This window comes from Dipodomys spectabilis, unplaced genomic scaffold, assembly GCF_019054845.1.
Source record: "Dipodomys spectabilis isolate Male_0828 unplaced genomic scaffold, ASM1905484v1 ptg000089l, whole genome shotgun sequence".
NCBI lineage: Eukaryota > Metazoa > Chordata > Mammalia > Rodentia > Heteromyidae > Dipodomys > Dipodomys spectabilis.
Genome location: NW_024870766.1, coordinates 10,933,135 through 10,945,802, shown reverse-complemented (window position 1 = coordinate 10,945,802; position 12,668 = coordinate 10,933,135). Strand labels below are relative to the sequence as shown.

General features: G+C 35.6%; 1 protein-coding gene across 1 annotated transcript in view; it reads right to left on the bottom strand.

Annotated features, from left to right (window-relative positions):
- The window catches only part of LOC122111798 (pistil-specific extensin-like protein), a 125,605-nt gene extending 113,322 nt beyond the window's left edge, over positions 1-12,283 (bottom strand). Inside the window, exon 1 of the mRNA XM_042684524.1 lies at positions 12,149-12,283. Coding sequence (XP_042540458.1) covers positions 12,149-12,283 — 135 coding nt within the window. The remainder of the gene's footprint in view (positions 1-12,148) is intronic.
- Between the last annotated feature and the right edge of the window lie 385 nt (positions 12,284-12,668).

Genomic DNA, 12,668 nt, shown 5'->3' with positions numbered 1-12,668 from the left:
CATGTTGTCAGACAGTTACTTATCTTTGCTACTAAATCATATTCATTATACAGAGTGTTCTAAATGTCTCATCTTTATAAAGATTTTACTCACTATGCCTTGTATCATCAATCAGGACAGGAAACCAGTGTTTGTCTGATATTACCTCCTGAAAGGCAAAATATAGAGGACAAGATTTTGATTGGTTAGAGAACTCAGTATTTCTATCAGTGACAAAGATGAAATCAAAAACCAACACTTATCATCTTGCCAAGGTCTGTAATAAGGACAGGACTACACATAAACACAGACACAGATACAGACAACAAACAGACACATACATGTGTGCGTGAGCCAGCCTGTATGTGCGCACATACACACATCAGTAGAATAGTCCCCATCCTCTCAGACCTTACATTTTGGTTTGGTAAAGCAAAATTAAATAAATTTAAGTTTTAATTATAGAAATTGAGATATGCTATAATGAAAGAATAAGGCACTTTGCAGGTATTCAAAAACAAAATCTCACATTAATTGACCAGTTAGTAAATTGACAAGAAAGATACATAAATGAGAAATGTTTATCCAGGAAAAGAGTGGATTATTTTTTATAAAAGAATCTATTCGAATAACATTGAAGCCAGGTGAAGTAGATTTTTTTTCATGGAATGAGGTAGCTTATAGAAATCCTTCTTTTTTTTTTTTTTTAGAAGAACAAGAAAAGTCACATCAAATATTCAAAAGCTTCAAAGTTCTGTTAAACTAACCAAAGTTAAGAGGCTGGAAGTCTGGAGTGTAGGGAAGTAGACTAACATTCCTCAGCTAATGCCTGAAAATATAGTCTTGGCCAGAGCAAAAGGTTATTAACTGAGGGATGGGGAGATCAGAAGCGATTATAGTGGTCTTACACTGCTGAAATGGGAGGGAGATCAAAGGAGGAGGGAACAGAGACAGGGATCTGAGTGGCAAGCTCATGATAAGAAGAGAGATTGGAGAACCGTGCTTGATATATGACCAGAAGGCATATTGACTCAGAAGAAAGTTTCTGAACAGCACAGCAAAAATTTTAATAGTTTCACTGTGCTGAAAAGACATGTTTTAGAGTTCTGGACCTTTCAGAATAAAGGGCTAAGATACATTAGAATCTCTAGAGTATATGCTCTAAGCAAAGGATAAATTTAGAAATATAAAAAATATTATACAAACCTCAAATTATAAATTACTATTTACTAAGGAGTTCAGCATTGCTCTATCTTCCAAGACAGAAAGGAGAGGTTATATAATTTATTATCTCTGTAAATTTTTGATGTCTAATGTCCAACATTTAGTCATACACTCTAAATGCATTAAAAGATAGAAGTATAATTGAACATTGTATAAGCATAAGAAAAAGGAAATTGACATACAGCAATCCAAATAATGGTGACAAGTAGACAAAGGCATTCAAAATGACTGAAGATTCAACAGAAAGGAGAATAACATAGAGAGAAAAGGCAAAAACAAAAAATTCTGCCAGAGAAGAGAATGTCATATAAGAAAAACAGAATTTATTAAACAAAAAAAAATAGGTATATTTATCACTAGACTGGACGTACAAAAGACAGGATTCTGAAATTGTGTAAAGATTTATGGTAAATAGTCACACTAAAGAGAGCACACAAAGAAAAGTACAGAAAAGGGGCTGGGAAGGTGGCTCAGTGGTAGAGTGCTTACCTCGCCTGAATGAGGCCCTGGGTTAGATTCCTCAGCACTACATAAGCAGAAAGAGCTGGAAGTGGTTCCTGTGGTTCAAGTGGTAGAGCCCTAGCCTTGAGCTGAAGAGCTGAGGGACGGCTCCAAGGACCAGAATTCAGGCCTCATGACCAGAAAAAAAAAAGTACAGAAAAATATGTAATATACCTGTGAGACCAGAAGAAGCTGAATACTCATGTAATTATTTTCTCTAGAGAAGATAAGGGAAAGGAGAGACAAGAGAGAGAGAATGGTTAGGTTTTCAAAACTGATCAAAGATATCAGCAGAGGTTTTTAAGAACTGTGAACTAAATCCACATAAGTAAAAAAAAAAATTGTGTTGTATTAAAAACCATTAAATGACAAAATTTTAAAAACTGCTCTGTGAAGCAAAAGAGTTAGAAGCAGCTAACTCTTTTGAGTCACTATACTCAAGTAAATTTTTTAAAAAAATCAAATATTGTTAAACTTCCATTCAAATAATTATAAAATAACTTTAAAATATGGTTAGATGTCAGTTAAAAATAATAAGAAGGAAAAGGTTTCTGGGTTCCAGTGGCTCACACCTATAATCCTAGGTGCTCAGTAAAGAGATATGGAGAATTGAAGTTTAAAGCTAGCCTAAGCACAACAAAATAATCAACAAAACTTGTATTAGAGGTGTGGCTCAGGTGGAAGAACATCAGTGAAATATGCAAACAAGCCAGACACCCAAATAAGCATGAGGTTTCTTAGTTCAAACCTCAGCGCTGGCAAAACAAACAAACAAAAACCTGGGCAGGGGTTAGGAGGCAGGAACGAGTGATCCTAAATGAGGCTACAGAAAAAATTAGTCATATAGAATCTTTGGATAAGTAAAGGTTGTCACTGTGAAGGCCTAGGTAATTTGATACTGCTCGTAGGTATTGAAACAACATTTTCCATTATTTTCTTTTTCATTCATATAACGTTAAAGATGAAGCTATATGTAGTCAGAACAGATATAAAAAGAACCCCAAATGGGCTTATTGGGAGCTAAAGAAATGAACAATTATTCAGCACTGTCTTCTGTGTGTAAATTCATCTCTGAATTGTCACAGTGTTCTTGTAAAGAGGCCTTACTTCTCTTATGCAGGTGTTGGTACTAAAACTAATTTGTAGAGAATGAAAACAGATGAAGAATCTTGGTTAGGAAGGATAGGTACTCAGTGCAGCTAAAGTGAAAATTGGACCTTGACTTTGACATTTGTGATGTTTCCATTATATTTTGTTCTGGAAAATTCTTTAGATCTCATTCAAATTCGTATTATTATTTGTCATTAAGATTGGAGTTGGAAAAGGAACTTAGATTCTATGAAAATATATGCAGGAAAGGATGTAACCAGTGCTGGATATTACAAAGAAGGTGACTCAGTTCTAATAATCATTCTGATGACTTTATTACAACTTGATGAGTCATCTATATATTTTGTGATCATACCTATTAACTACAATGATTAAATTTTAGTAAGTTTATACAGTTGTGTACAATAAGGTCATCATAATAATGTAGGAAAGGAGATGAAATATGATATATAGTGACATTTTGGGAAAACATGGAACCTTCTGTTTTTTCTTTGTTTATAATTGTCTTTCTGTTAAAAAAAATCCAAACTTGGCACTGCCTCCAATGAATTTACAATTAAAGACAGGGTGTAAATAGGGATGAAAGTATTATCTAATCTCACTTTGTAATGATATATTATTTAGTGCATATGAAATCCAAAGACTTATTATTTAGGAAGAAAACAAAGGAAATGAAATACACTAATGCAGGAAACGTATTTTTAAAAAGTGACTCTGATACTGATTCCAAACTCCATTAACTACTGTGAAGAATGATTTGTCTAGAGGAGAAGCAGGAAACTGTAATTTCCTAAAAGGTGCAAATTAAGGCTTAAATAGACTTCGAAGTTTATGTCTTTACATGAATTGTCTATTCCATGAAATAGAATAAAATCTTCCATAGACTGCATAGGTGTAGGTAAAAATGGAAGGGGTTTGAATGATACTTTACCAGATAGGCTTGACAACATCAATTACTCTTTAACATGGCACTATGACTCTTTATTCTGTAGATCATAGGGTGTCAAGAAATTAGATTGCAATGGGATTCATTTCCCTACTCTGTCAACTAGCAAAGGTGTAACCTCAAGTTCACTAAGACATTTGCCTATTGTTTAAATGAGTTAATAAAAATAAGCTGAAGACAATAAATAGAAAATAACAACCAAACACTTTATTAACATTAGATATCTTATCATCATCAACATCATCATCACCACCTCCACCACCCTTATCATCACCTTATCATTATTGTTAATATATCAACATGACCAGCATTTCTGTTTTCTGTACCTCACACATTTTGCTCAGACTGCTTATGCCTTGTATTCTTAATTTCTCAGTCATTATTTCCTAATATTTTTCGTATGTTTCCTTTCTTTCTCCCTCTCCACTCTTTACCCTTCAATTTTAACTCATTTTATTTTAATGTTTATGCACACAAATACTATTTGTTATGTTTTTGTAAGATGTATTATTATCATAAACCAAATACTGCCATACCAAGCACCAGGTTAGGAAATAGAACACTGCCAGGATTCTTGGCCTTGAAATATAGGGCATAAGGATCTATAGTATTTTTCTGAAGTTCCTAAGGACATGTATAGCTACTCAGGAGGCTGAGATCTGAGGACCATGTTTCAAAGGCAAGAAAGTCTGTAAGATTCTTATCTCCACTTAACTACCCCAAAACCAGGAGTGGAACTGTGGTCCAAACTGGTAGAGCATTAGTCTTGAGCAATAAGAGCTCAGGGACAGCATCCTGTGGGTCTTGAGTTCAAACCCCACAACCGACAAAAAAGTAACTAAATAAACATAAATAAAACTTTTGTAGATGAAGTTTTTGGAAGTTGAATAGTAGTTTATCAAAACTAAATTTTCAGTTACATAGTTGGCAATCCCATGGTTAAGCCCCCCTTCCAACAAAAAATAATGTAGTGGTTTCTTATAGCTAGGCAATCAAAAACATGTCATTGAAAATTGTAGATTATTCTGTGATAATGTTGACAAGCTGGAGGACTTATGGAAAGGTGTGGGAGCAAGGGCATGGTGAATAAACTTCTATACCTTGACTTTTTGGAAATGGTACATTGGATTCTTCTAGCATAGGGTGGTGTGGGCTGATATGTCTCAAGGCAGTTTTATTCTATGGCTCTGAAATTTTAATTATAATGGTTGAAAATAAAAACATTAAAATTTATTTTTTCTATTAAAACTATATGTATATAATATATTTGTGCTGAGTGCCCATGGCTAATGCCTATAATCCTAGCTAGTAAAGAGGCTGAGATCTGAGGATCATGGTTCTAAGCCAGCCAGGGCAGGAAAGCCCATGAGACTCTTATCTCCAATAAAGCACCAGAAAGCCAGAAGAGGCACTGTGGCTCAAGTGGAAGAGCCCTAGCCTTGAGCTGAAAAGCACAGGGACAGCACCCAGGCCCAGAGTTCAAGCCCCATGACCAACCAACCAACAAACAAAATATATATCTATATACCTATATATATATATAGATATATATTTGTAAATATATATATTTGTAATAATTAAATGTGTAATAAAACATATATTATTGCATTTAAAATATCTTTAAATACAAAATTTTCTAATTTCCTTTAAAAAATGTTTAAGTTTTGGCCCAATAAGTAGTATTTGTCAAGGACTCCTTTTGGTTTTAGGTAATTAAAATATACCATATTTTCAGTGGGCAGTATCTTCTTCTTTCTTTCACTCACTCTCTCTCTGTCTCTCATGTATGCATGCACTGTCTCCATATATAGATGTGTGTGTACATGTATGTGTCTATATATATAATAATATAAATATACCCAATGTATATTTTCTATGTGTGTGTGTGCGCGTGTGCACACACACACACGTGGTAATGGTAGGTGTAAGTGAAGATTACTTGGGAAACTAGAAGTCTTGCAAAAATTGTTAGACCCACAGAAATTCCATTTGGGCTGCCAAATTTGCATTAGTCCCACCCACAGTTTGAAATGTCACCCCACCCTCTCTTTGCCATCTGCACCACCACCTACTGATTCCTAAGTCTCCAGTCCCAGAGAACAGAAGCATCTGCCTATGACAGGCACATTTTGTGTTGCCCCCCAACAAAGATTCAAATGAAAAGTTAAAAAAAATTAAAGTAGTCAGAATATATAGTAAAGGCAGAACTTTCCCATATTATTGTTCACAGAGTGATTCTCCCTTCACTCCCCCTTTTTTTCACTTTATAAGCATACAAAGTGACTTTGATCAATTTTATGATATATCCAAAGTCACATTGATGAATTAATAACAGACAATTTGTGTAAATTTCACTTGCTGCTTATCAATAGGTTGCTGTTTTTCTAGTAATCACTTGCTATGGTTTTTAAAAAAATTCAACTTATATTTTTGAGGATATATTATGATAATGAGACTCAAAAATATCTTCTCTCTATTCCTGAAGAGCATGACCTCGTGGAATGATATCTAATAGAAATATTGTGTGGCACATATTGCCAACAACAAAGGAACAATATAGAAGGATGAGATGTAGTTTAGTGGTAGAGCACTTGCCTGGTATGTGTGGCTTCCTGGGGAGCACTTAAAAATAAAGCAAACAGAAAAAAAAACCCACAGAATTTCTCTTAATAATATGCTTAACTTCAGCATAACCGTGATATTAGCTTTTCATCATGTAATGAATATAAGATGCATCAGTAGAATACTTTATAGTTTTTCTTGGTACATTTTTGGAAATCCTGTGAATATTTTATAGTTACAATGCATCTTATTTAAGATGAGCTACATTATAAGTGCTTATTAGCCATCTATGGTAGTGGTACTGTGTTGGACAGACCGCTGTGGTCAAGTGAATAGATAATACTATCTCACTATTTCAGAGTGAAGAAAGTAATAAATAAATAAATCAAAGTGTGAGGCAGGGTGTGTATAGATTAGACTAGCTAATCTTACGCCAGAGAAGCATCAGGAGAGTTTTCCAATCCAAGCAAATTATGCCTGCCTCTTTTAGAGTCTGCAGTAAGTACATTATGGTGAAGCATGGCAGCATATGGTAGTCAATTACCGATCATGGATAAGTGTTCAGGGTGTAATGTTGATATGGGAAATAAACTAACTCTGTGGTAGAAAAGAAGGTAAGATTTTAGAACTTGAGTGAGTAGGAGCATGTGGAATGTGTGAGTAGTACTGGGAAGAATATTGATTTTGTCAGACACAGTTGGGAAAGAGCAGAACTTGGGACATTTGATGTAGATCCCTCAGACTGAAGATCAGCTTGTTTGTGGTAGCAGTAGGAAATTAAAACAACATTTAAAGAAATAATAAAGAGTAATAGCACTGAGCAGGATCACTGGTATGAATAGCATTTCAGAGATGATGAACTAATTTTGGAAAGCATGCTCATTGGAGATGTACTGTAAGAGGGCAGCAAGGCTGTAGGCAGATATGCTGTTTAAAAGGCCCACAGTCCTCATACCATATAGGTAGGTCAGGAACTCAGCATACAAACTTGGGAGTGAAATTCAGTCTATAGCTTATCCTATAAACACTACAACACAGAGCCTCCATCTCTGTGTCTAGACCACCTTAGATCCTGAAACAACCCTATTCCTGGGAAAAAGTAATGTGGGAAAAATCCCCAAACTAGGGATTATCAGCCTCAAAACACTTGTACATCTAAATTTTCTCTTAATGATCTGAAATGCTCTATTAAAAATTATTTACTAGGCTCTCAGATGATAGACCTCACACTTCAGTAAATCAAAGAAAATTCTTGTTTGCTCCTTGATCCCTATATTCAAACTAGAAGAGTAGTTTGGTAATCCAAGGACTCTCACCTTGTCTTTTTTCAACCTTATGATTCCTATGTAAACCTGTCTTCTGATAATAGAATCGAGTCCCTTAGAAAATGGACATATGATATTTATCTCATCATGTTTGCAATCAGTTCCATTGCTTGTGTCTAAATGGCTTTCAGATTTTGCCTGAGACCAGATAAACCACATACATGTGTCAAAGTCCATCTTACATGTTATCTTCTAATAAAGCTTCTTCTGATTTATATTCACTGGAAATGACTTATTTCACCTATTTCCTTTGAATTTTATTATAATTCTTTGTCTCTTTTTTTTAGTATGTGACTTCCTAGTCCAAAAGTATCTTATCTTTTTAGTAACAGGTTTTGCATGTTTATTTATATTTGCACATTGTATCCTGATTGTATGGTGATCAGGAATTAAAAATAAAGTTGGGCTTGGGAATATAGTAAAGATATACATTTGTTTCCTTTAACTGCAGTCATAAAGGAGCTTATTGATGAGAGGACATTTGATGAAAGGTCCTAATAAAGTGAAGGAGCAAGCTGCAGGTGATCAATGGCCAAAGAGTTCTATAGGAAGATTTCTGAGGCCCAGATATCGTCTGTGCTTCCTGTGGCAAAGGCCAGTGTGATTGGAGAGGATGAATAAGATAGATTAATTGGCATATAAATAAAATAAGTGCTTAGGATTTAGGTAAGTGAAGCTTCCTAGGACAGAATGGGAAGTTTAGAATATTTTGACTCTGTAGGGTTTAATCATCAGCAAACCATGACTATTATCTTGTCTCATATTGACAGGTGTGTGCATGTGTGTGTGTATATACATGTGTTCATGCATGTGTGTATATACAGAATGGGCATAGGCTAGGCAAAACTAGAACCAAGAAGAGAATCAAAGTCCAGACAAGACATAAGAATGGCTTGTAGTGGTTATATTGGAGTGGCTAGAAAGCAATCAGATTGTGCCTGCATTCAAACTGGCTGAAATTGATCAGCAATCTAAGAATGAGCTGAACCAGTAGGTGAAATGGACATATATTGAGTTTGAAAAAGGCAAAGGAGGAGGAAGTAAATAAACAATAGAACAAAATTTCTATGTTGGAATGCTAGTCATGGAGAAGTATGCAAATTTAAAAATTTTAAGTTGTCACCCAAGTTGCATACTGAACAACCTATTAGATATATTTATTAGACATCAGAGATGTGGTCTGGATTAGAGATATACATTTCAATCCTAAAGTTAGAGTACATTTCAGGTTGACATGTTTGTCTCTGGGTCCTAGTTATTATGCTTGAGTGGTGGCTCCTCTTACCAAGTTATTTGATGCTCTATGTGGCATCCTGCTAACATGTAAAGCTCTTCATTTCGGTATTGTGAAAATATTTAATTATATACACTTGACACCATTTTTGAGTTGTTCTGAGGTTCTAGGTTTGGTGCTTGGAAGGATCACATGACAAGGCTTTCTTTTGCATCATCCCTTCACAGTCTCTGTCCCAGAAACATCCCTAATGTATTATTTATTTTCCTCAACACATGAGAAGACTCACGTACTTTCTTTTTCCTCCTCCTCCTCCTCCTCCTCCTCCTCCTCCTTCTTCTTCTTCTTCTTCTTTTGTGGGCCATAGGGCTTGAATTTAGGAGCTAGGTACTGTCCCTGAGCTGTTCTACTCAAGGATAGCACTGTACCATATTGAACCACAGCACCTCTTCCAGTTTTTTGGTGGTCAATTGGAGATAAAAGTGTCATGAACTTTCCCTGGGCTGGCTTTGAACCATGCTCCTCATATCTCAGCCTTCTGAGTAGCTAGGATTACAGGCATGAGCCACCAGTGTCCAGCTAAGGCTTACTTTCTTAATCTTTGATTCAGACCTGGGAACCAGGTAAGAGTTTAGCATGGTAATTAAAGTTTGAGTAATTTATAAGGCCCTTTTCTTTTTTGAAATTGTCTTGAATTTTAGATGACTGACTTGCAAGACACTAAAGCAAGCAAGCAAACAAATAACAAAAATCCCCCCAAAAGCTAAATAGTTAACTTATTTTGTTTTCTTTAATAGCTGAAATCTTCTACAAAGAAAATTGTAGATTGGGGGAAGATTATATAGAATAGAAAGATGAAAGATTCAGCTATTGCATGTCTGAAGGTGCATGAAAACATTTTAAATTCCTTTTAATATATTATAGAAGCTCGTTAGTCCACTGATTTTTTTCCTTACCCATTTACTAATTAATAGAACAATGTCTTTTGACCTGCGAAGCCCAATGCACTACTCCAGTTTCCATAGATACAAGGATGTACAACACAGTCGACATCTCTGACCTCACTAAGGAAATTCTTGGGAAAAATAGGGCAATGAGATAGTGGATATAAGGTGAAGATTCTTTGTACTTCAACTTATAGGAAAAACCTAGATTAAGATATTTACTATTTCACATCACATGAAGTGAGATGCTGAAAATGTTCTTTGCATAAAAACTAATTTGGGTCTAAGGAAATCAAACAAAAAATTAGAACTATAACCTGGAGTCTCTGAATTCTAAGGTTCTTTGCAGAAGGAGTGTAAATTGCCATTATCAGGGAGGTGGGGGTAGGGAGGGAGAGGATGCCCTAGTTGTTTCAAAAAATGCCTCAGAATGATAAATTCAAGAGCACATCTACCTATTCACTTACAGATTTTATTTTTGCCATTTTTAGCATATTGATGTCAGTCTTTTTGGCCTGGAAAGTATAAGGACTCCAAAATAACCTAGAGAGACAATAATATACTGGGTTAGTCTATACTAGGTGCATGTGCATATGTGCATATGTGCATGTGTGCATGTGTACGCGTGTGTGCATTCGTGCGCATGCTCATGTCCTGTAGCTTGAATTTAGGATCTATATACTGTCTCAGCTTCTTTGTGCAAGGTTAGCATTCTACCGCTCAAGGCACAGCTCTATTTCTGGGTTTTATTTTATTTTATTTGGTAAATAATTGGAGATACGAGTCTCACAGACTTTCCTGCCCCAGAAGGCTCCAAACTGTAATCCTCAGCTCTCAGCTTCCTGAATAGCTAGGATTACAGACATGAGCCACTGGTGTCTGGCCAAAGTAGGTGTTCTTTTTAAGAGTTATGAGTTATCTACCATTTTCTGTTCCCTGATGTCTATCCCCATTAAACCTTGTCAGTTGTGTGGAAAACTTATGCCTAACTTAATCAGTAGAAAATGATCTGAACTAATCTGCCTACTGTAAAACAATCAGGGGTCATTCTTTGGGAGCTGGGAAGGGTCCAGCCTCCCTTGGAAGTGTGTGCTCTGCTTGGAATATGATTAATACCCAGATCTGTATTCAAAGAACAATGACTGTAGAATATGCAACTTAAAGTGTGTGCTACAGTGAGTGACTGGTTTGGAAGATGTGAGGAATCTGAGAAATTTCTCTGAGATAAAACTAAACTTATACCCAACTAGTAAAAAGGATGCAATCATACAGAAATCTGGGAGAACATTCCAGACAAGTTAAAGAGCAATCAAAATGGATCCAACATGGGAGAGAAAGTTCAGAGAGCATCGGAGATTGAACAAAAGAAAAAGTAAAAAGTAAAAAATGAGTACTTGCTAATGTAAAAGGACTTGTAGGCCACGCTAAGAAGCTAGATCTTATTTTATTGAAAATTGGAAGCCAATGGAAGTTTTTTTAAGTGTATAAAATTATTTTAAGCAATTTAAAATTGGTCCTGCTTGTTGCCATAGAAGAATGAACTACAAAGGAAAAATAGTAAAAATATTTAAGAAGCTAATGTAGAGGAATATGCCAAAAACATGAGCAGCTAAAAGTAATATTTCTAAAAGAATGAGATGCCAGGTATGTGTTGGAATAATATCAATATAAATGGGCTGTTTTTCCAAAGTTAGGAAAAAACAAGGAAACAAAATATAACTTCTAAGCTTGTAGGCTTGAAGCAATTGGGTTAATTGTGTCATGAAGTGAAATAAACTTTGGGGAGAAACTCTTGTTCGGCTGACGGAAAGCAATGGTTTCTTGTGGACATGTTGAGTTTGACATTGTGATTACACCCTATTAAAATCTGAATAGAGAAATAGTGACAAATAGCTTAGAGTTCTGGAAAGGCTCTCAAACAAAAAAATTTGGGCAAGTATAGCATGATTTAGATTTTAATTTGTGGGCATGAATGACATCACTTAGAAAAAAAGTAAGATGGAGAAGAGGGCTGAAAACATTGCCATTCTCAGCATTTCTTCGGTAATGTAGGGCTGGTCTATATCACCCATTCGCACAAAGTTAGAATAACATTATATAATCAGAAGAACTTCAGAGAATATAATATCTGACTTCTGCATCTACATTTGAAGAAAAACGAAGACATACAAAGGAATTTACTTTTGCTTGTTACTACATTCTTTGGAAATTTCATTGCTGTGGAAAACAATTACAGCAGTTTAAAGATGGAAATATTTTCTTTGCCTGTTTTAGAGGTTACAGTCTAGGGTCAGCTGCTTCTACTGCCAGAAGGGCGTGGTACTGCAGAGATTCTCTCCTTGTGGTAGCCATGAGAAAGGGAGGATGGAAGAGAAGTGGGGGTGGAAACAGGTTTAGGAGAAGATTCATCCTTCAAAGGCAGGTCTGCAGTGGCCTGTTTCTTGCCATCAGGACCCATGTCTAGTTCTTACCATCTTCAGTGATGTTATCAAATTGTGAGTCCATCAGTGGATTAATCATTGATTATGTCAGAGTCCTCATGATTCACTCACTTCCAAAAGCTTCCATTAGTTGTCAACAAAGTGTTTCACGCTAAGCTTCTGGAGGGCATTGTAGATTCAAACCATAACAGTTGTGTCACCAGGACTGAATTCAAAATTCTGATTATTAGATAATTTTTGACTTCACAATGCATAAGTTTCCCTCTCCTTTGTTAATGCCTTAGGGCCAAGAAGAAGTGATATTCTAAAAAATAATGAATAGAGAGGTAAATCATGTGTCAGGCATGAGAGAAAGAAGGACAAGTTTATAGCCAAAGCTCCTAGTCTGCTAGGTCTGTTATG